This window comes from Neurospora tetrasperma (genome assembly GCF_000213175.1).
Source record: "Neurospora tetrasperma FGSC 2508 unplaced genomic scaffold NEUTE1scaffold_6, whole genome shotgun sequence".
In the NCBI taxonomy this organism is placed as follows: domain Eukaryota; kingdom Fungi; phylum Ascomycota; class Sordariomycetes; order Sordariales; family Sordariaceae; genus Neurospora; species Neurospora tetrasperma.
In genome coordinates, this window is record NW_009799104.1 from 712,205 (window position 1) to 735,745 (window position 23,541).

Here is a 23,541-nt window from a genome sequence, read left to right on the forward strand (position 1 = left end):
CCCCCCCCCCCCCCCCCTTCTCCTTTGCCCCCCCTTCGCCAAACGGCAATGCAAAGAGGGAACAAGGAGAAAAAAAAAAAAAAAAAAAAAAGTGACGGGCGACGCTTTTCCCATTGCGCGTTCCATCCACACCAGCGCAACGGTACTCAACCCACCACCCGTGCCACTCACCTGGCACCCATCCATCCATCCATCCACCATTCTGCCATTTCCACTGCCGTTCGCAAGGTGCTTCCATCCCGTCCTCCCATCATTTTCTTGCACTGTCTCTGTCTCTTCGTTGTCTCGTCTTCCCTAGGTCTCTTTGCTGTTGTTGTTGCTGCCGAGTGCTCATCACTCACAGTCCTCCTCCCCCTCCATAACAGATAGACTCCCCCCCCCATCATCCGCCACCACCGTCGTCTCTGCTCTCTTTTCTTCTCTCCCTCCCTCTACTCCTCTTCTCTTCGAATTTGTTTCAAAAACACTCATCATTCTGAATCGTGGTTTGGATAGCTATCGTCTTCGGGAGAAAAAAGGGTTATTCATCATATTCTTGTTATCTACTACTTTTACAAAAGAGTTGTTGGCGACTCGAGGCAAGAAAAAAAGAGACTCATCCTCCTCTTCACTATCTTGTCTGCTATTCGTGCACGTTCCTTGTTGGCGTGGTTCAGAAGCAAAGCATTGTCGATCTCGTCAAGTCGTCACCACCACCATCCCATCTCGACAAACCCAAGCCTTCCGCGCCCTCCCTCCCCCCCAAAACGAGGCACCCTCCACGAGCCTCCTCCTTCTCCTCCAACATCTCCAACACGACTGTGAAGCAGGTGTCAAGCAGCTGTTGACGACTCTACGCACGCCTTGCTCACGCATACGTTACTCTTAGCCTGTAACATAATCAGTCTCAGCTCCAAAAAGCCGTCAATCTACGACCACGCACTCCTTGTCTACGTCGTTTCTAGACTACCGCAACCATGCCTTACAACACCCGACGCAAATCCCTCTCCTTGCCCTCGCTCGGCATCCACGTCCCGGTCTCCAAAGACTCAAGAGCCGCCGCTGCCGCAGGCAAAGCCTCAAAAGAACAAAAGGACTCTTCTCACACCAGCTCCCACACACGATCAAACACAGCAGCAAACATGGCCTCGCCTACTCCATCAAATACAAGCAGCTCGAAAGCGGAGTCTACCTCCTCCAAGAAGCTCAAGCGCACGCACAGCGCTGTCGAGACCGAGGGCCGCGCGCATCCGTCCGAACCCCAACAGAAGAAGCGTGAGGAGCGCGAGACTGTCAGGTTTCAAAACACACCCCCTCCCTCCCCCGGCGGGGCGCGCCAATCTGTCGAGTGCGACGATCCTCCTAGGCCAATTGACTTTGAGGCTATCAATGATGACATCGTCGAAGCCGTTATCGTCCAGCTCCAAAATACCGGCAACAGGCCGCACTTGGTCAAGGAGCTTGCCGCAGTCTTGATGCAGCAGTTGAAGATTGTTCAACAGTGAGTTCACCTTCTGCCAATTGCCGTTGCAAGAATGTTGTTTCGCTAACTGGTCGTGCTTCTGTCAGATCTGCCAACCCATGTGCCATTGTTTCGTCTCGCTTGTCTACATTCCTCAAGAGGACGTGCTGGAACGTCTCGTCTCCGTGCCCAATTGCCAAGGAGCTCGAGTCTGTTCACCCGCGCCGCACATATTTCTATCTGACCACATGCCCCCACCAGCCGCTCCCCGACCCGGCTCAGGCGGCTGCGCTAAATCTTGCCTCGCGCGCTATCATCTCGCCTAGCATCTCAAGCGCCGCATCAGGGACCGATGAGTCCGACCTGGACCGACGACGTGAGCTTAGCCCCAGCCCCGAGGTGGATCTCTCGAGCCCCGAGTTTGACGACATGGAGGACGACGTCCCCATGCCCAGCACACCAATTGGCTCATTCTCCACACGCTACTGCCTGTCCGGGGCCCACTCCTCGAACAACAGTCAGAACGGCCGCAATCACCGCGCCGTCTCTCCTCCGCTTGAGAAGGACGAAAAAGAGTTCACACAGACAGCTACTGGCCTCCAAAAACGGAAACTCAACGGTGAACTCTCCGCGTCTTCCCCTGTGAACACCGCTATGGACATTGACTATTGCCCCAAGGATGACAATGTGTTGTTCGGTGAGCGGACCTCGTATCTTACGAGTCCTGCGATGAAGCCATCCTCGACCATGATGTCCTTGAACTACGGCCGTAAGGAATTGGGCGGTACGAGTGAGTCCGAGAGCTGGCGCAAGCTCGATGCGATGCTCGAGTGGGATCGCAACCCAGAGAACATTGAGCTCGATGAGCTTGATTGCCTCCTGGATGATTTCTAAATCTCCTTTTTCCCACACCATCTTTCTCATGACTATTTCTTTACGACTGAAGTCGGGATTTCTGGGCAACTTCCAAGTCTCGGAAGTCAAGCCATGTGGTGCAACAGCGCAACGTGTGTATGATTGAAGCAAGTGTGTGCGCTACCAACAGATCATTTTGATGGGGTTTTCACAGGAGTTCACAGGGGGGCTTACAGGGGCATTTACGGATTGGTTCATCCCATAGACGAAGCTGGGTCACGAAATGGCGTTTATGACTTTCAGCTGATGTGGGCATGTCAAGGAAGGTGTCAGACGGTTGGCTTTTTGAATATTTCTTTTTGCTTTCACGGGATCGATGGAAATCTCCCCCATTGCACTTATTTGGTTTACAACAAACTCCTTTGGGATTATTCTGCTCCTTTTTTTTCCCTTTTTTTTTTTTGGGTCAGTCATCCTTACCAGTAATGGGAGACGGAAGGATGCCGCGCGTACCTGGGAATGGTGCCGTGATGAGGAGAGAGAAACACGAATGGCCTGGATACCTAGGGATGGATTTTCATACATTAGGAGGACGGAGATTGCGTTGTCAAGCGAATACCCTGGGCGCAGCATGTCGTGGAACACTGCGGCCCAACCCACTTCTTTTTCGAGTCTCTTTGCAACAACAGACAACTGGGTTTTTTGGTTTAATTCCACGGTTGCAAAGAGGCGCAGCAAGGCCAGTCAAGCGTATGAAAGGAACGAAAGAAGATGGAAAGTTACTAGTACTTTCCGGATTTCCTGCCCCTTTCTCGAGATATAGAGAGCGGGCAGTATGTGGTGATACACAAAAGGGAAAAGCCAGAGGATGAGATCAGAGAAGAGAAAAATTATCATGTTCAAAGATAGACAAGAGGACAAGAAGGAAAAAAAAAATCCCAGAGAAGAGAAAGAAGGTGATTGGATTAAAAACAAAAGACAGATCTGGAGTTTTTATATACTACTGCTAGAAAGCTCGACTCATTCCTATATCTAGAAAGAAGACAGGCGCTTCCTATTTCGCTGCTACCTTTTTTGTTCAATACCCCAACGATGACTGTGAATCATTTCTTAGTGTCCGGTGCTAATATATGATGAACATGTTGCCAACTAGCCCACTAGTCAGACAGTTGATTTTGAAGACCTGACGATTAACCGACCTCTACCAAACCTTGTCCTCAGATTTGGACGGGTCGTCAATAACGAAAATAAATGATGGACCCTGACATCAATCAGTACTTTACGGGAATCTGCAGATTCACAGAGAGAGATTCAGGGGACTACGGTATCTCGCACTGCATCAAATGAAGTGTTACACAAAAGAGCGAGATCCCGTTCGTGTGTGGTACATCTTCTACCCTATCTGCCCGCCCGAGAATTCACTCAGGTCGGCGTCCTTGAATTGAATAAGAAGTAAGAAGAAAGAAGGTGTCAAGAACATTGATAAAATTGATCAACTAGATCAACCTAGGTAGATAAGGTAGCGAGGTTGTCGGTCAGTGTCTATGTGTTGCCAACGACATTATAGTATAGTATAAGAAACACATTGATGTTGTGTGTGTATGAGGTAAAGAGTTCAAGGTGAGTAAGTAAAGCGTAGGTAGATGAGTGTAAAAATAGTTAACTGGTAGGTCTGTGTGTCCAGAGTGGTAGACTAGACTAGACTACCCTGTAAGCAAGGACAGGATAAACGTGTGAAACATTTTCTTTTTTCTTGATATATGCAAAAGAAGCTATAGATGGATTAATTAGTAGTTAGTTGGTTGTTTTTTTCATTATGGATATTTATTTATCTACATCTACTTACCTGCTTACCTGTCCATCTATCCATCTATCTGATTCACCTTCTATCAGGTTAACATTCTTCTTGAGAGTTGATGGAGGGAAAAAAGAACAAGAAAAAAAGTTATAATGGGGGAAAACATTTGTTGATTTTCTGTCTGGTGGATTAGCTGAGATTGATGAGAGTGTAGATAGGTATGTAATGAATGTACAATGAACCGACCCTTTGAGATATATATGAGGCCCCTCGTTATTTTAGAGAGACGAAAAAGCAAAAACGGAGAAGACAAAAAAAGAACGGCCGAGCACGAATCACCACACGTGAAATGATCATCGCAAAAGTACTACTGGCAGTAAAGTATCAACTGAAAAGCTGTACTACATACCATTTTGAATCCTTACATATCAACCATTACCACCTAACCCCTTTCTCTTCTTCTCTTCTTCCCTCCTTTTCTCAGCGAGTAGAACAAGGCGAAACGGAATTGGAACACAGTACCGAGTATAACATTATAATCTCTATTCGCTTTTGTTCCAAACTCCTATTATTTCCGCTTTGTTGGTGTGAGATTATATCCATGCTAATTACATACATCACTCACCATTCCATACTTTAAGCTTCTCCTGGTACCCTCCCCTCGCGCCTTGTCTACTGCCCTCTTCCGCCACCGTTGTTGATCGTCTGTCAGCACTAAAATCTCTGATTCTGCTTTTTCGGGTTGCGTCTGCGTCTCCGGCCTCGGCTTCTGGCTTCTGGCTCTGGCTCTGGCTCTGGCTCTGGCTCTGGCTCTGGCTTGGAAAGAGGTTTCCAAGACCACCGTGGCCAAGAGACCTCTGGGGGCGGCACATATCTCCACCCTAGCTCGACTAATGCGTCTCTGCTGCTCCATGGGCCCAGTGGTATAAACGAGTCTCCATATGAGGACATTAGGTCTCCATCATAACAACTTCGGTATATGCAACCTAGCAACAATCTCCCCAGCGAGCCCTGGATCGGCGGACGGCCGAACCCCCATCTCATCTGCTCCCCATCGGTTATCGAGCGGTTCTAGTGCTGGCGAACCTTATCCTCAAACACTCTCCGCACCTCAGGGGTGGCCTTGATGAAAGGCAGCTCAAAGAAGTTGTACTTCTCGTTCTTGACCAGCTCCATGGTGGTGATGATCAGACCCCACGGGTACGGCCAGTAGCCTATTAACCGTTCAAGGAGGATCCGAACAATCTGCTGCCGAATGTCCATCTCCTCAGGATCCGTGGAGGCGACGTCGTGGCCAAAGAAGTCAAGGAAGACCTGAATGAAATAGTGCGTGTGGGCGCTGGTGAAGCGGAGCCAGTTCGCCATGCTGTTCAGAACGAAGTACCTCGTATCGGGGGAGAGTTCCGTGATGAGCATTTGCAGTGTCTTGAGGTCTGGTGCGCCGGGGACAAACACAGAGGCGTCGTTCCTGGTGGCGGCGCGGTTGACGGCAAAGTTGCCAATATGCGTGATTACGGCGTCGATGACTTGACGGTTGACGTCAATAGGGACGAAGCCATAGTCCGTCGTTCCGCTACCAGACCTAGTGATAGCGTGTGTAATCTGCGCAATGGCATCTTCGGACGGGCCGTTCTGCAAAGCCTGGTCCAGAATGTCAAGCAGCCCCAGTTGGCGTAGCTGCTCGGCAGGATCGTAGACACTGATCGCTGCTTCTTTGATATCTGCGATCTGATCCAATTTCAAGCCGGGCTGGAAGGCATCGGTCGGCTTCGCGGCCGAAGCAGGAGTAGCCAGTAAGATCATGTTCCTTAATTGCGTTGCGTGAGGCGGCAAGCTCTGGCACAGCAGCACATGGTTGGCAGACACGTAATCGGGGAAATCATGCCCCAGGATGATGAGGAGCTTTAGGACGGCCTGGTACATTTCCTTGGCGAAGATCGAGAGCTCGAGCGGCTTCAGCAGCTCGCCCTGGTAAGAGAGCAAATCCCGAAGGATCTTGGTGTACGCCTCCCAGCCCGCGTTGTTAGCCATTTGAAGCATGGCTGGCTGGAAGACACGGTGGGTGACAAGTGTGAGCCAGCCAAGGACGAAGCCTGGGTAGAGGCTCGGCCGCAGGTCGTAAAGACGCTCGGCAAAGCTAAGCATGAAGCGATCACGCTCATTTTCTGGCAGCTCCTCTAGAGAGTGAATGCCGTGGAGGAGGTAGGAGAAGAACCGAACAAACACCCTTGAGTTGAAAGCGTCGCCACGCTTGACGTGGTGGCTATTCAGCACCAGCACACCAAGGGCGAGGATGGAATCAATGAAAGCAGCGCGAGCCGTTTGTCCGTCGGCATTGTCTTCGTGGGACTGGAAGAAGATAAGGATCATCTTGCCCAAAGCATCAATAGCCTGGTACGCCTCCGTTATCGTTCCATTGAGGTGAACAACATGCTCGAAGCGGTCCACAGACTTGTCGATGGCTAGGCGTGCAAACATGAGGAAATCATCAGTGCTAACAATGACTCCTCTGGAGCGCATCTGCTGTACAAAGATCGTCGACGACTTGGAGGAGGAGGCGGCAGGGTTGTTGCAGAGGTGAACCCATTCGTCAAAGACATACTCCATCTGGTCCTGACGGATGGCGAGGATCTCTGCCGGAGTAAGGCCTTCAGGTAAGTCCGGAGGAGGGGCAAGGATCTTGGACTTGAGACTCTGGCCTCCTGGAACATCCGGATTCTCACTGATCCAGGCCCATGCTTCCTCCAAACTGCGGACAAAGTCAGCATAGAGCGCAAGAGGGCTCTCACTCAGCAGCGTAAGATCCACAAGCTGCTCGAGGAACTCGACGGATCCCTCTTTGCGTTGCTGGAGGGCCATAGACATGGCCGCATCAATGCTTCTCCAGTCGAGCAGGTCCGTGCCGAGCAGTGCTGCAATGAGCGAAAGGTTGAGGAAGTATTCCGCTGGTTGTTGATGGAAGAGGCTCCTGATCTGCTGGCTCGTGGCCGGACCGGCAATCTTGCGGAGGGTTTCGAGGACATGGACGAGACTTTCAAGCAAGAGGGTATCGCCTGGCTGTCTGAAGATCAACTGGGCGATCTGGGTTGCGGCATATGCTGCAAACTCTTCAGACGTCTGCTGAGTCTTGATAATGAGTTGCACAAGAGCGTCAATGATGTCCAGGACTTGGTGAGCGCGGGGCAGTTCATTGAAGTGTTCCTCGGTGGCACCAGTGGCGGCCGCGGTCAGTGACTCCAAAAGCTTGTTGACTCTGTCAGCAATGGTCCTGGCATCCACCTGGTTAAGCCCGGCTTGACGTCCGTTTGCCAATCCGCCACTTCCCTGGGGGTAGTGCTGAAGCTGACCACCGAGGTGAGGAAGCGAAGGTGTCTCCGCAGGTGTGGGAAGGGCCGAAATAGTGTTGAACTGATCTCCAAGGACTTCATTTGCGAGAGACCTGGCATCCGATGTGGAGGCTGCGTGGGACGGTCCTGTCGTCGAAGCGACTGCCCTCGGCTGTCGGGCAAAGTCATCGTAGATAGCCATTTGCTCCGCGTTAAGACCAGTCATGCTTGGGTTCAACTTGAAGGGATGAGGAATGGTCCAGGCCCAGCGAGTGAGTCCAGGATCCATATATGGCTCATTCGGACGCTGCGCACGATGCCGGCGTCTGGCTTCAATTTCAGGTTGAATCATCTCCTCGATCTCCGGAACCGCACGATCTTCAGCCGACTTCTCGATTACGCTAGAAGCGAGATCCAAATTCGAGTTGATGCAGAGCATGATAATACCCTCGGGCAGCACTAGACCGATCTCAGCCGAGAGAGCACGAAGGTAGTTGGCCATGTTGGAGCGAAGGGGTTCCTTGGACGTGACCAGGGCAAGACTGCCCGCAGTTGACTTGACCATGTTGATCGCCGCGTCCCGCACCCGGTTCTCATCAGGCTCGGTGGCAAAGTCCTTATGGATCATTTGCTGTGTGGCTATCGCCGCAATGGTCACGGACCTGTCAACCACTGGCTGGATGATCTCCTGCAGGGCTCGCGTAACTGCTTGAGAGGTAATGCTGTGCAGTTTGGCTTGATCAATGACTTCGGTTGGCGGGATCGAGAGGCTGGCGGAAAGGTCGGGGATCGGAAGAGAGGCATGAGCGGGGAGGCCACCCGCGACACTACCCATACCGTTAATAGAGGTGTTGTCGTAGGGCTCAAGCTCTTGCCCATTCAGATCAGGAACTTCCTCGACAGGAACCCGGTTGAGAATCTCGCCAGACGGCTCAATGCTCTTGTGGTCCAGCTTGAGGCCCTTGCACAAGACCTCAATCTCGAACTTCAAGTTCAGCTTCAGCTCGGCGTTGTGGTACAGCTCGATCAGGAGATGGATAATGTCCATCAGCCAGGGATTAGGTGGCTGGAAGACCTCTGATGAAGCTCCTTGAGCGAGGACCTTGCAGACGAAAGGTATAACAATCAGGAGACGCTTGGTATCATGCGCTTCCATAAGTAACTGTTTGAAAGCGATATTCTTATGCTTGATGGGCTTGTTTCTCGCGAGCGTCAGAAGACCGAGCCAGCCACCCAAATTCTTCAAGTGCGTCCTCTCAGTTGAGTTCTGCAGCGTAACCTCGGAATTGAGCATTCTCTGGACGCTGACATAGGTCTCCCTCAAAACCTCGGCCCACAGTGACTTATCCTCAAACATCTTTACCAGGTCAAGGTAAACTTGATGGTAGTTCGGCTGCATCTTGGCACGTTCCTCAACCAGGTGGCTAGCGAACCACTGCTGATGCTTGGTCTCCAACATGTCGCGAAGGTCCTTGTACATAGTCTGCAGTGTAGTTTCAGTGAGGTTGTTGAGGAAGAACTGAATCTTGCCCTGGGCCTCGGCGGTTGGGTCCTCATAAATCACCCCCGGTGGAGGCGGATCAACGTTGACCGACGCGAATGGCAGTGGGTGCTGCTCCGAACCGTGAGCCTCGTCAAGGTTACCGTTTGTCATGTTGTCGTTACCCATGGTCGGGCCAAGCGGTAAGGTGCCTCCGCGGGCGCGCATCGTCTCCTCCTCGTGCTCACGAAGAACATCCTCGGCCTTCTTGCTGGCCTCCGTATTCTGAAGACCCGGGATGAGCAATAGCTGCGTGCAAAACCCTGGCCATTCGCGTAAGCGAGGTAGGAGTTGAAGAAGAGCTTGCAAGCCAAACTTGTACATGGGCTCCTGGGGTTGATGGTCCCGGACAGCCTCGAGGATCATGCCAAGTCCGATCTTGAGGGGCAACTCCGAAACGAGCTTGTGAGAGATGATGCCGCCGAAGAGCACAGCCGTGGTGGCGAGCGCCTCCAGAGGGTAATTCTCATAATGCGCGTATTCATCGAATAGGCCGTGAATCATGCAAGCAAAGGTGTCTTGTTCGAGAGGATCTCGCGAGTGCTTGTACTGGTCGAGAACCTCAACGATGGTTCGCACCGCGACTTCGTCGCTGTACATTTTCTTGTAGTGCTCCTCCATTCTAACATTAGCAGCCTGGGGTAAGGAATTTCCATCACGACCGTTGGCGTCAATAATGTCATCGAACCCTTCGCCGTAATTGATAAGCCTCGGGTACGCCGTGATACATTGCCGTTGGACCACAATAAGCTCCGGGATCGGCGACTTGGGCAGAAACTCCTCCAGGATCTGAAGCATGGCAGACACTGTCCGAACCTGCAGGGTGGTGCTCTGCTTAGGGGCACCGGGCCCAGAACGCTGATACTGCAGTTCGAGATTCGCCTTGATCATCAGGAACTGAAGAAGGGCCGAGGCCATCTCGGTACTCCGTTCTGCGTTCTTCTGTGCCCACTCCTGCAAGTCGAGGTAGCCCTCGGCGTGGGCTAGAGCAGTGAGATCGAACCCAAAGCCATTGATTAAATAGACAAGCTCCTCAAGCCAGCCTTGCCGTATGGAATGCTCGAATATTTGTGGCAGACATATCGGCCTGTGCGCGTGGGCATCTATCAACCTCATTTTGACCCAATCTTTGTCCCACCTCCACAGGCTATTCATCACAAAATCGGTCTCGGGTGATTTGGCTGCCCATAACGACTCTATGAACAAGTCAACCAGGGCGTCCTCAGCTAGCTTGGGCCAAGGCTTGGGCACCCTGAAGGCCGAGACCACAAAGATGGCCACTTGGGGAACGACGACATCCTGGAAAAGACGCTTGGCTTCGGTACACTTGGAGGCGTGTGTAGAGTGGAGGGCGACGTTGAAGATGGCAGACATGGCCGCTTCGGATACCAAGGGATGCCTGACTGCATATGCGGCCGTTTCCCGGATCATCTGGGGTGCTTGTGCATAATCGTCCAAGGTGAAGGTCGGCTTCAGGCCCGGGATGGTGGTGGCGTCCAGCTGTTCAGGCAGCAGTGAGGTGTATGCGCAGACAAAGGACATTTGAGTCTCTGGGTTTTCCCACTCGCCACCCCATAGCCGCTGAATATCAAAACCCTGGCTGTCGTCTTGCGCTATCGGCAGCAGAGCATTGTAGAGACGAAGAAATTGGGGCGCAGTGATTCGGGCACCGCTGTGATCAAAGTACGAGACCACATCCTGCCATCTGAAGGTACCTGGCAGAACACGCCTGAAAGCCGTGACAAGAACCGAAGGGTTATGCGGAGGGGTTTGGCTGATGGTCGTATACATGAGCGCGTGGGATACCTGCTCCTCACTCAACTGGCAGTTCGCCGGACGATTCCGGAGGTAGTTATAGCAAGTCTCTTCAATCTCGGTGAAGTCTCGCCCGGTCTTGTGGATGTAGAGAGTCAAGGCATTCGGGGGTCGGTCTGCCAATAGTCGCATTAGATCAAGTGCGGACAGCACTTGAGAGGGAGGCAGCGGGTTCGAATCGGGATTTCCTTGGATGTATCGAGACTGCACATTATGCTCCAACTCCTTCTTTGCTGCCGCGTTGAAATTGGGCGGGTGGACTTGAATGAAGCGATCGAGCAACCCAGCGATAAAATCAGGTCCAAGCATCGTATGCGTGCCGGACGATTTGCTGAGAATGTTGCCAAACATGGGGAAGTTTGTTGATAAGATGGCGTCGGCTAGATGGAAGGATCTGGGGTCAGCAAACAACGGGCCGAGGCCACGAAAGCAGCCGGGGAGAGGCAATGGGAAGGCCTACCCTTGGTCTTGAGGTCGGGCTTGCTCCCAAGCTTGAAGGCAAGCGCTAGAACAGTCTTTTCAAAAGCATCGAGCTTGAAATGTTCCATGAAGGTGGAAAGATCAAAGTCGCGGAAGAGGTCTTCTGTGCCTGTCTCAATCGCCTCGGCAATTCTCCTGGACTGCTCAAAGTCTTGTGATAGCTTCTTCACCTCTGCGACGAGCTGATGGTAGGTGGACGAGTTGACGCCCTGCCATTTTTGGGTCGGAAAGATTTGGCCGGCATTGCCGACCACTAACCGCTGAAAGTAAGACCGAAACCCTTCCATGCCGTTCTCATTAACTATCTGGTAGGGAGGAACAAGGCCAGGTCAGCGAAGCTCGAAGCACGTGTATAGACAGCACGGTCGAGGGTGGGCAGCGTGGTAATAACGGAGTGGAGGGGGTGACGGAGGACGATTCGGCGCAGCTGTTGTTGCGGATAGGTCTGGTTGTGGACAGGTTGCCCGAGCCGAGTGGATAATGCTGGGGCAATACGGTGACTCGAGGCAGAGGGTAGTAGTCACGAGGCTGGCCGCGATCGCAGGCTGTGGCAGCAGGGAGACGGACGATGGAAGCGGTCGCGGCGCGGTTCGCGATGACGAGATGATGGCGCGGACGTGGATGCGGGAGTGACAGCAGCAAGCGTACCTTTTTTTTTCAACGAGTCGGTTTCGGGGTCCCACTTGCGAGGGATCGATGTGTGTGTCCTCGGTGATGGATTGCTCAAGAGCAACTAAATCTGGATATCTGGGATGTTGGTCAGGGAGCTTCGACTTGTGCTGGTGGGGCTACTTTTGAACTGGGGTGATTGAGGTTGCTGTGACTAGCGCCATCGGCCTAGAGGTAGGTAGTATGGTAGAAGCTCGGGAAGGTGGTACTGTGATGACGATGAATGTAGGGACGGGAATGGAGGTGAGTTGGGAGACGGATTGCTTGGGAGTAGCATGAAGCTGGAGTAGTTCTCCGTCGTGGAACCACCATCCAGTAGGTAGACGCGAGGTAGGTAGCCACTCAAGGCTAGACGTGGTACCTGTGCTCGGGGATGAATGCCGGCAGGCACACAGAGAGTAGTGTAGGTGTACCTGGCAGCTGCAGAGACGGGGGGATCCAACGAGCAACTACCTCTTTCACTCTGCACACTACTTAACTACCGCGTCCCATCCTCGCTTGTCCTGACACGGAGTTGCAGACGTGGACGTCGGTGGTGGTGGTGGTGGTGGTGGTGGTAGTGGTCCCGGGCGCTGGTGCTTGTGACGGCCAACAAGGAGGAGGATGAAGAGGAGGGAGGGGGGAGGGGGAGGGGGGGTTGTGGAGGGGGGCGCGCAAAGGACGGAGACTATGCCAGATAATTGAATACGTAGGTAGGTAAATGCTCACTTCGGTGGTGGTGGTGCTGGTGGTAGTTCTGTCTAGTATGTAATACAAGTCGGTATTGGTGTGTGTGTGTGTGTGTGTTGTGGTGGTGGTGGTGATAAATGACCGTAAAAACGAGACTTGGTCTGGTACGGTATCGCTCAGCCTCGAGATCTCCGTCACTTTGTAGGGTTCGGGTGAGCGAGGCGTCGTCGGTTCAGTCGGCGGCGGCGGCGGCGGCGCGGCGGAGCGAGGGGCTCTCTGTCTTGTCTCTTGACGGCGGCGGTCGGGGTATCGGCTGGCTCGACAACACTAAGGACGAGGCAAAGTGCGTGCGGACGTAGCGGGGCTGCCGGGCGCGGCGTCGACGGTTATGTTTTGGATATTGGTCGGGGCTCTGGACTGCGGAGTTGCGATCACAAGTCAAGGGGGAGGAGAGAAAGATGGACGATGGATTCTGGATTCGAGTCTGGTTGGCTCCAAGCCCGGAGTGGTCCCGTCGTTGTGCTTTTTCCGACGTGTGAGGTTGGCGCATTCCACTTTCACAGCGCAAGGCAACGGTTGCCGCAGCTCGGGTTGGGGGTCCACTCCTCTGAGGTGAGAAAGAACAACGCTGCGGTTGTGCAGGCCCCGGGCGGCATTCATTCAACAGCACCCGGCGCAGTAGGTAAGGTAGGTACCTCTACCTAGGTAGGTAGGTCCCGTCCCGTGTCGCGCCCGTTTCCCCCCAGGTGCCTCCCCTCCAACTGCCAGTGCAGCAGGCAACAGGCCAACAGAGTTGGGTGTCAGTGCGGTACGGGGCGGTAGGTAGGTACTTAGGGAGGGAGAGGTACCTACCCCCTCTACCTCTACCTCTACACTACCTTACCTAGGTACATGCTATGTACACTATTGCCAAGGCGAGCAGCGGTCACCGGCAGGCAATGCGGGCAGGCAACTTGAAGAGATGGAAGAGGGCAGCACAACGGCAGGACCTGGGATTGAAGGGTGGCTCGTGCGTCATGTTCCGTATACTGCAACACCAGATCTTTGTTGCGCTTCCCGTCTTCAACTTCAGTTCCTGGGCATTAGATCGGAGTGAAAGCCGCCGTCCGTTGTTACTCTCGCGGCTTCTTACAGACGAAGCTGAATTCTTTCCATTTTCATCTCAAGAACTCCCACCCGTCTGTAGCTCATCCACAAACGCTTCCCCTTCAAGAAAGGCATCATCTCTACGGTCCCTTGATCAAGACATTTGGGGTAATCAGTCAGACCCTGAGTCCAGTCACTATCTCTTTGAGCCGAGTTGATCTTGGCTGAAGAGGATTATCAAACGACTGTCAAGAGCCGTTCCAGTTTGTGACAAGAAGAGAAAGAATTGATTTGGTGCCAACAACGGCAACAATGTCATCAGTACTTTGTGGTTCGGCAACACACATGTTGCGCCTAAAGACAAAGAGGACTGCAAAAAGACTGACAGACCAGAGACTCTTCAGAGTATGGTACAACCTAGTGTATGTCTTTCACAAGTTGACATTGCAGTGTTTGGAATATCAGGCGCTCTGGGCAAACTGATGACTGCAGGTCACAATAGATTCGTTATCAGATCATCAGGAAGCCCGCATTCAGGCACATATGATGTCGACGTCGTCCCCATCCAGGGCAGTTCGATTCGAGCTGGGATTAGCCTGCCAAGATACTGCGCAGTGTATATTGGCGCTACAACTACATGTCGAGGGTCCTATAGTCGAGCCAAGACTACCCATCTCTGGAACATAGACACTACAGCCCGACAACAGACAAGCTGACTGAACGACGGGATTCTTACCTTATGATCATTCATCACATCTCACGCAGTCCAACTGAATGACATCAGCTAGCTCATATCATATCACACATTACATTTCACATGACCATACAGGTTCAAAGGCCTCTGCGACTGAAACATCACATTTCATGTACTTGGCATCCGTTGACGTTGCCTCGCGAGATCTTTAATTATTCATAGGAGAGAAAGCAAACAAGTGAGCAACAAAAGCAACGAACTAGCCGACAGTTGGCAGCAACAGATACGTTACCGAGCACCCCACGATCATGACCAAGTTTCGCCCACACACTTTCGAGGTGTGTTCATCGGTGCTCATCAGTTCCATCAGCTGCCTACCTTTCCGTCCTGTTCGTCCCCAGCACCGGGTGCGGGAGGGCGGCATGGAAGGCGGTAAAGACATTCGAGCTTGGATCGACCAAGCTAAACCCTTTCCATGTTGCTCGCAGCCAGACGTCCAGTGACAGCTCTCTTCTCAGCAGTCCTCCACAGCTAGAGAGGGGTCTTTGCCAAAGATATTTCAGCGAACTTCACACACACGACTTATCACCTTCCAGAACCTCTCGGTCCGCACCATATGCCTCTGCCGGTCCCTCGCGACCCACTGATCCAGTCAGTTACCATCTACGGACCAATCCCACCTCTGTCAGAAAACCCGCCCCCCTGGACGGTTGCCTCTCCTGGACTGGTGGTGGGCGGTTGGTGTGCGCAAGTGTGGTCAACGCTTGATATAGACTGCTCAAGCTGTTCTTGGCAGCTATCTTGGCAGCACTTTACCGCTGCTGGCTGGCCTATCCGTGGTCTCTTTTCCCAACTAAATAGTCCCAAGTCTGCTTCCACAACTCTGTCGGTCTTGGCCACCGCAACATCTCTCGACCTTGTTTCCAACTTTGTGCTGCCCTTTACCTGTAAAACCAAGACTCTGGAGAATACAGGATCCGATCTGCTCAGCACAGTTGGGTGCTATTATGGACAACAATGGCTCTAGCGGCTCCACTGACAAGGCTGTAGAGCTGGAACCGCTACGGCCGCCCACCCGACCGCCGACAGTGGGGAGTCGCAGTGGGACGGCCACCGGCGAGTTCGAGAATGCGGCAGCAGCCGTCACGGCGGCGGTCGGCCTTCCGCCTCACCACCACCAACAACAACCTTCCGGCCAAGACCCCTTTGCTGGCCGATCCTCGCAAGAAAGGGCCCGTGATGAAGCCAGGAAGATCCTGCAAGGTCATCCCATCATGACCAACTTGCGCAACATCTCCAAACCCACCGTGGGCAGCGCCGTCACGTTGGCCGACTCGGAGCCCGGCTGGGCTGTCATTGACGGTGATATTGGCGGTCATGGCTACAATGAGACCAAAGTCGACCTCATCGCCGTGCCGTGTCCCGGTGCGGAACCGCTTCATCCATGGACATGCGACCCGGTAACCGACATGGATTTTGGCTTTCCCGAGAAACCTGGCACGCCAAAATCCTCGAGGCCCCCTTATGTATGGATTCAACAGGGAATCCGGAACAAGGAGCCCATGATTCGGGCGCTGGCGTACAAGCATCGAGGATTGAGAGAAGGCATAAACATCGACATGCTGGCAGTTGACTTGCTGGATCAAGTACTGCAAATCCGCCAAGGCGTGGTAAGACCTTCCCTACCTAAAACCCAAGAACAGGAACCACGTGTTTCTGTTGCTTCATTGGAACTTCCAAGACTGATCGACCTAGCGCCCGTCTCGTCCTCTCTTCTTCATTGCCCATAGCATTGGTGGCTTGGTAGTCAAGCGGGCTTTGCTCAAGGCCCATGAAGACAGCCGGTACAAGGATATCAGAAACAATTGCCATGGCGTTGGCTTCTTTGGTATGGACCCTTCCTAACCGCACTTTCAACCTTATAAAAAAAATTGTTAACCAAACTCAGCCACCCCTCATCGGGGTTCAAGTTACATGTCCATGAGGAACCTGAGGGAAAGCGTCCGCGAGTTACTTCAGTTGCAACGGCCTCTACCTAACTCGCTGATCAACCAGATCAAGGTCAATACCAACAACAATCCTTGGCTGGACAAAGTGCACGAGCAGTTTGTGGACATTGCAAGTGAACTCCGCATCTGGTCCTTCTACGAGACCATTGACAGTGAACTCTCCAACACGGGTGCCGACTTTGCCAGTGAAGTCAAGTTCACAGCTCCCTTGGTGTCAGTCAAGTCTGCGTTGCTCGAATTGGCTAGAGAAGATGTCTTTGCTATAGACAACAGCCATGCCAACATTGCATCGTTTGGGCCCAACAACATCTCCACCATGCATGATTTCCTCGAGGACTTGCATATGGCTGTGCTGAAGGCTAAGAGTCTAAGCAAGCATATCCATCACCCCCTGAGGCTGAAGGACCATGTCAAGGTGGAAATAGTCGGGTTTTACGAGGACACTGACCCGGAATCGGACTCCAGCACTCGGCTTTACGCAACCAAAACCCAACTTGGCCAGTATCTCCAAAAAGGAGCCGAGCCGTTCTTGCAAGACCGGCTGAGCAAGGTCCAACACAAACGGCATCTTCTTACACGTGCTTTCACGCTCAAGTCCTCGACGGTAATAACAGAAACAGACGATGACGATGGCACTGGGCCATCCTCGGAAGTGGATAGCGATGCCAGCAGTCTCGGCAGCTTCTCTGCTCCGTCGTTGATTGTCGATCATGTTAGTAGCACTGGGCCGGACTTGATTCACCCAGAACTCTTTGGTCGATACGGCGCCGCACATCATGCGAAGAAGAAGATTACCTGGATCCATGTCCCGTTCAATAATCCTATATGGGCAAAGGTCAGTTAGCTCGTGTATTTCCTCCTCCCCCTTGCCTGTTGCTAACCCAAAAATAGGAAGTTATCAAGAGAATCGAGGAAACCCGCGGCCAGAACCTCCAGAAACTTCTAAGCCGCGAACACTGGCAGTCCAAACAAGTGCAAGGTCTCCAAGCCCAATCCCAGCCCTCCTTCTTCAAGCCCTTCGCGTGTCTCGTCCCCGCAGACGTCGGCCTACCCACCTCCCCATTCACCACCCCTCTCGTCGACCGACGGGTCAGCCTCCCCGCCAGCCCGCGCTGCGTCTACCTCTATCTTCCCTACCTGCACTTCGACACCTACTGCAACATCATCCGCCGGCGCAAGCTTATCGAGAAGCGTCTCGACCACGGCCGCGCCAAGCCCGTTCCCGAGTACGTCGAGCACCTCGAGTCGCTCGAGTTGAAAGTCATCTGGGAGTACATCGGCTTCGACCCGCCTCTCAACTGCCGCCGCACGCTCGACCAGTTCGCTTACCCGTCCCTCAAGGACACGCACGCCCGTGATGATGATCAGATGCTATACAAGCTGACGAAGCATGATCAATCGGCGCACAACGAGAAGGCGCACTCGAAATTCGCTGTTGACCCGCCTAGCCGAAAGTCGGCGGTCACCTCGGTCTGCACCGCCAAGGGCTCTGATCATGACAGGGAGGAATACGACGATACCTGCTCGGAAGACGAGTCCGAGTTCGATTTCGAGTGTGACGTCAAGGATGGCAAGCTGCTAATGGTCGACCAGCTTTGGTTGTGGGCGATCGATAATGATACGCTGGCTACCTTCTTCCCGAAAAGGGAGTCGAGCCCCAAGGAAGGGACTTTGTTCCAGCAGGCGGACTTGCGGAATATTGTGTACAACGAGCTGAACGGTGATTTGACGGGCAGGACGGATAATGCGCTGGATCTGGCGGCGTTTATCGTGTTGCATGCGGTGATGGCGTTTGTGGAGCTGTCGACGCATAGGGACTTGGATATTTTTAGGATTTTTGAGGAGGCTATTGGTTTGCTGGTATGTAGTATCAATGATGTTGGGATGAAAGGTATGCGACGCTAACGTGAACAAAACAGGCTGAGAGAATGACGCAAAACATGCGCCGGTTCCGTACGCAGAACTTCATCAGCACGTCAACTGACGACTTGGACGACGACGATGGCGGCAGGACGTTGTCGATCAAGGAGCGGCATAAGCGCGAGCTAGAGAAGGCCGAAAAGGAGAACAGAGAGAACACATCGGCGCTGCTGGAGCTGAGAGACATGGAAGATGAACTGTCGACGCTTCTCCGCTTGTTCGAAACTCAGGAGGGAGTGGTTAACCAGCTCAAGGAGATATACAACAACCCGAGTCTGAAGGAGATCACCAAGAACGGCCAGGGTTATCTCGACAAGGCCATGGAATATTTGACAGAGTACAAGCAGCTGACAAGCGAAATGGTGAAGAGGGTGGAAACCACCAAGAAGGATGTAAGTGTTTACTTCCCCATCTATTCCCCTCTCTTCCATCCATGTCTCTCTCAAACTAACATCCGACAACCGCCAGTACGAGAAAATGCTCGAAATGGCCCAACGCCAAGCCCAAGTCGACGAAGTCCGGTGGTCGCGCCTCCAAACCGAGCTCGCCGCCTCTCAAAACCTTTCGGTCATGATCTTCACCACCTTCACCGTCATCTTCCTCCCCCTCTCCTTCTTCACGGGTATCTTCGGCATGAACACACGCGAATGGCACGACGCCGGCGCCGACCCCAACGACCCCGACGGAAATTCCACAATCCCCACGTTGGGGTACATAGGCGCCATCGCGCTTCCCGTCTCCTTCTTCCTCATCTTCACTTCTCTTATTGCTGCTTTCTCATCACGCGTGCAAGGGATTTGCAAGAAGATCTTCAAGGCGACGACGGGAAAGATTAAAGAGGGGTATAGAGCGATCAAAGTGGAGGCAAGGAAAATCGAGCCCGAGAGGAATAAGATGCGCAAGCAGAGGAAGGAGGCGATGAGGAAACGCGCGAGGGAGGAGGAGAAGGCACGCAAGCAGAAGGAGCTGAGTTATGATTTTTGGGCGGATGTGATGAATGCGAGGCATGAGAGGCATCAGATTCCGGATGTCAATAAGCATGATTTTTGACTATCGGTTTTGGGGTCTGCTAGGCTTGGCAGGCGGACTTCCGCGATTGAAGGGGAAAAGGGACTTGAGAGCGGAAAGGGTGAGAGACGGGGGTACGGACAGATGGGAGGGAGGGATAGGGGAAAGGGGAAGATGAAGGATACAGATGAGTGGAGGATATACCATTGATATAATGAGGAGGCTGGAGGAGAGAAGTGGAAGGGTGGGTGGATGAGGATGGTGATGATGTCTATGAATATGATACGATACGACATGACGAGATGAGACGAAACAAAAGTTGAACAACGCTGTTTGTATGTTTCTTGGACATAACTTTTTCTTCAAGAAATTATTTATAGTTTGAATACCATACATAATGAAGGCCATACATGGGAACCTATAACAGCAGCTATCTTATAGTCTCTTATTGGCAAGGCCTTCGACTCAAGGACCAGATAATCTCGATACTCAACCTCTGGGTTGCAACGCCAGATACTCTATATCTCGCGCCATTGGTCTCTTGTCACCATTCAAGGTATGCCATGTTCAGCCATCAACCATAGACTCTGATGGCTACGTATTTAAAGTTTTTAAACAGTAAGATCAGCAAGGAAAGTTGCCTAGGTTATTGTTCGGCTACCCTCGGCGTGTCGTGAGGACAGCAGGGCAGGTCGGGTATTAAAGTCCCCTACACACCAAAAAGGAAAGAGTCAAAAGAAGAAGGTGGGGTTCATTAATAGGAACACAACAATTGAAAGGCAGGCACAAAGGTACATGAGATTCCCTATGCCGGAGCCGCACAGACCGCATTTTCAAATTGCTAGACTCTAATTGGCCGGTACAGCAGGGACGTCATTGCGAGTTCGCACCGGTCACGTCCCGTCCCGTGGATCTTTTGTTGGTTGGAGATCAGGAATTCACAACTCTTTAGTTGCGGGGAAGGGAACAAAACATTGCCTGCAGGGGAATGAAAAGAACTGAAGTGACCTTCTTGTGTACAGTGGACTACATACAGTGGACTCTTGATAATTAACTTTGACGCTACGAAGTCGGATCTGTTGAGGCTGTTATACACTAGGAACTAGTAGCATCGCCGGTGTCGTTGCCAAGGTCTCGGTCCAACGTTTCCGCTCGTGATTTTTTCGTCTTCCTCCGGAGTCTTCCCTTTTTTCTCTTTTTTTTCTGTCTTGGTTTGTTGTCTGGCTCAGGGATCTCAGAGTGAGCAGCTTGTCGCGAAGAAATTGATTTCCCCTCTTTATACCCATTATTCTTCTGACTTTGACATACTACAGTCAGTCAGGTACGCATCCGACTCCTTCCTCCTGTCCTCCGTTATTGTCGACGTCTGTCTTCAAAAAGTTCATAATGTGACTTATAATCATATGATGTTCGCTATACCAGATTTGTTTACTCCACACACTCCTCGGAGTCATACAGTCACCAACTTTCCCCCCTCTCTCTGTCTCTCTCCGATTTACTCCTCCGCCTGTTTCCCCCGATATAATCAGTCCCAGCGACCAAGCAACCAAACCAACTGGCCGGGCAAACGACACACAGACCCGACGCCCATAATATACAATGTCGACCTCCGCACGCATCACGTCGTGCCTCTACCGGCAGGCTGGTTCCGCCGGCATCACCTCGGTACAGGCCACCCGCGGCCTGAGGACCCTTTCGACACCCACCATCAACAACATCTCCCCCGCTTCGCGATCCACAAGGAGACCCAATGTCGCCCGCCAGTCTTACAACCCTCTCCTAAGAACACGACAAGCCGCCGCCCTCTCGACGACAACCCAACGCCGTTTCGCCGATGTCGCTGACGACGCCTTCGACCCCAACAGCATCGAGCGCGAGAGCGATGAGGTCGACGTGTGCATTGTTGGTGGTGGTCCCGCCGGTCTCGCCGCTGCCATTCGCCTGAAGCAGCTCGCCAACGAGGCCGGCAACGATGAGTTCCGCGTTCTGCTTCTCGAAAAGGCCGGCGAGATCGGCGCCCACACCCTCTCCGGTGCCGTTATCGAGCCCTCCGGCATCAAGGAGCTGATTCCCGACTGGCTCGACGAGGAGAACCCGAACCGCTTCACCGGCGCCACCCCCGCTGGCGGCGACACCATGCGCTTCCTGACCGAGAAGCGTGCCTTCTGGGTTCCCACCCCGCCGCAGATGCACAACAAGGGCAACTACATCGTTTCCCTTTCCGAGTTTACAAAGTGGTTGGGTGAGCGCGCTGAGGAGGTCGGCGTCGAGGTCTATCCCGGCTTCGCTGCCTCGGAAGTTCTCTACAAGTCCGATGGCTCCGTCAAGGGCGTTGCTACCAACGATCTTGGTCTCGGCCGCAATGGCAAGCCCACGGACCGGTTCGAGCGCGGTATGGAGTTCCACGCCCGCGTCACCCTCTTTGGCGAGGGCTGCCACGGCTCCCTCTCCAAGCAGGTCATCAACAAGTATGACCTGCGCCGCGACAGCCAGCCGCAAACCTACGGTCTCGGCGTGAAGGAGGTTTGGGAGATCCAACCCGAGAAGTTCAAGAAGGGTGAGATCTTCCACTCCATGGGCTACCCGCTGCCCGCCAACACTTACGGCGGCGCCTGGATGTACCACTTTGGCGACAACCTCGTCTCCATCGGTCTCGTTACCGCCCTCGACTACCCCAACCCCTGGCTCTCCCCTTACGGCGAGTTCCAGAAGATGAAGCAGCACCCCTTCTACCGCCACTACCTCGAAGGCGGCAAGTGCATCTCCTACGGTGCCCGCGCCCTAATCGAGGGTGGTTTCCAGTCCATCCCCAAGGTCGCCTTCCCCGGTGGCGCCCTTATCGGCGACTCGGCCGGCTTCGTCAACGTGCCCAAGGTAAAGGGCACCCACAACGCCATGAAGTCCGGCATGCTCGCGGCCAACGCCGCCTGGGACGCCCTGCAGGACACCAATGACTCCGGGTCCGTCTTCCTCTACTCGTACGAGGACTCGCTGCGCAACTCGTCCATCTGGAAGGAACTCAAGGAAGTCCGCAACATGCGCCCCTCTTTCCACTCGCCTCTGGGTCTCTACGGCGGCATCATGTACTCGGGCATCGACGCCTTCCTCCTCAAGGGCCGCGTGCCCTGGACGTTCAAGCACAAGGTACGCGACCACGAGGCCACCAAGCCGGCCGACGAGTGCGAGAAGATCGAGTACCCCAAGCCCGACGGCAAGATCACTTTCGACATCTTGACTAGTGTGTCCAGGACCGGCACCAACCACGAGGAGGACCAGCCTGTGCATCTCCAGGTTAAGGACTGGGATCAGCACACCAAGGAGACGTATCCCAAGTACAAGGGCGTCGAGAATCGGTTCTGCCCTGCCGGTGTGTATGAGTATGTGGAGGACGCGACGAAGAAGGAGGGCGTGAGGTTTCAGATTAATGCGCAGAAGTGAGTTTTCCTTTCCCCATGATGCGATGAGATGATAAGGAACCAAGGAGTTTTGCTAACAGAAGTGTACACAAAAATTAGCTGCATCCACTGCAAGACCTGCGACATCAAGGCTCCCAACCAGGATATCAACTGGCAGGTACCCCAGGGTGGTGAGGGTCCCAAGTACTACATGACATAAGAAAGAAAGAAAGGAATATATCTTTCTTTTATCTTGAGCAAGGGGTTCTCGGTTATGTATCATATTATATTCGTTTCTTGGGTCGGTGGTGCCTTGATGCAAAAAGCGCACTTTGGATAGAATATTCCTGTTAGTGTACTCTGCATAACAACTCGAACAAAAGTTTTGGGCATAGGCAATTGATGATGATGATGATGATGATAATGAGGATATTTTGAAGGGGATCACATCTGGAAATTTAATCATCGTTTTTCCATTCGCTCCGGCAATAGCGTTTATTGATGTTCATAGTAGAGAACTAGGTAAATATATACCAGTCCCGTTGCCGTCTTTGAGCGCATCTCATCTAGAAAGAAACGGACGGAAACATTCGCTAATGAGGCAAACAAACAATAGTGGGCGGTGGTGGTGGTGACCGTCAAATAACCAACACACATGGAAAGAGAGAGCTTCAAGAGTTGGATCAAGGGTGCTTCTGTTCTGTTCTTAATCATGGGCTTAAGTATAAGGATCATGAACTGCGATAACGACCAACTCTACATAGCTATATATATGTATATATCTCTCTCTCTGTGTGTTTGTTACCCCATTGTTACGAAATGTTATCCCCAGCTAG

General features: G+C 52.9%; 6 protein-coding genes across 6 annotated transcripts; 4 read left to right on the forward strand and 2 right to left on the reverse strand.

The window, feature by feature from the left end:
* Positions 1-956: 956 nt before the first annotated feature.
* On the forward strand, positions 957-2,351 carry NEUTE1DRAFT_124415 (uncharacterized protein; the record flags this gene model as incomplete). Its single annotated transcript, XM_009855777.1, has 2 exons — positions 957-1,480; positions 1,549-2,351. 2 exons carry the CDS (start codon positions 957-959, stop codon positions 2,333-2,335), a joined length of 1,311 nt encoding a protein of 436 aa, XP_009854079.1.
* Positions 2,352-2,769: 418 nt separating this feature from the next.
* On the forward strand, positions 2,770-3,222 carry NEUTE1DRAFT_118053 (uncharacterized protein; the record flags this gene model as incomplete). The annotated part of the gene is made up of 1 exon (XM_009855778.1): positions 2,770-3,222. One exon carries the CDS (start codon positions 2,782-2,784, stop codon positions 3,166-3,168), a length of 387 nt encoding a protein of 128 aa, XP_009854080.1.
* A 1,364-nt stretch (positions 3,223-4,586) lies between these two features.
* NEUTE1DRAFT_118054 (uncharacterized protein) lies at positions 4,587-5,135 on the reverse strand (the record flags this gene model as incomplete). Its single annotated transcript, XM_009855779.1, has 1 exon — positions 4,587-5,135. One exon carries the CDS (start codon positions 5,005-5,007, stop codon positions 4,699-4,701), a length of 309 nt encoding a protein of 102 aa, XP_009854081.1.
* A 23-nt stretch (positions 5,136-5,158) lies between these two features.
* On the reverse strand, positions 5,159-11,946 carry NEUTE1DRAFT_87125 (uncharacterized protein; the record flags this gene model as incomplete). The annotated part of the gene is made up of 3 exons (XM_009855780.1): positions 5,159-11,155; positions 11,236-11,556; positions 11,904-11,946. The coding sequence occupies 2 exons, from the start codon at positions 11,540-11,542 to the stop codon at positions 5,166-5,168; spliced, it is 6,297 nt and encodes a 2,098-aa protein (XP_009854082.1).
* A 3,434-nt stretch (positions 11,947-15,380) lies between these two features.
* On the forward strand, positions 15,381-19,724 carry NEUTE1DRAFT_148509 (uncharacterized protein; the record flags this gene model as incomplete). The annotated part of the gene is made up of 6 exons (XM_009855781.1): positions 15,381-16,043; positions 16,129-16,261; positions 16,322-17,217; positions 17,274-18,242; positions 18,302-18,694; positions 18,771-19,724. The coding sequence occupies 6 exons, from the start codon at positions 15,381-15,383 to the stop codon at positions 19,350-19,352; spliced, it is 3,636 nt and encodes a 1,211-aa protein (XP_009854083.1).
* A 1,185-nt stretch (positions 19,725-20,909) lies between these two features.
* On the forward strand, positions 20,910-22,925 carry NEUTE1DRAFT_87128 (uncharacterized protein; the record flags this gene model as incomplete). The annotated part of the gene is made up of 2 exons (XM_009855782.1): positions 20,910-22,744; positions 22,826-22,925. 2 exons carry the CDS (start codon positions 20,910-20,912, stop codon positions 22,923-22,925), a joined length of 1,935 nt encoding a protein of 644 aa, XP_009854084.1.
* Positions 22,926-23,541: the final 616 nt, after the last annotated feature.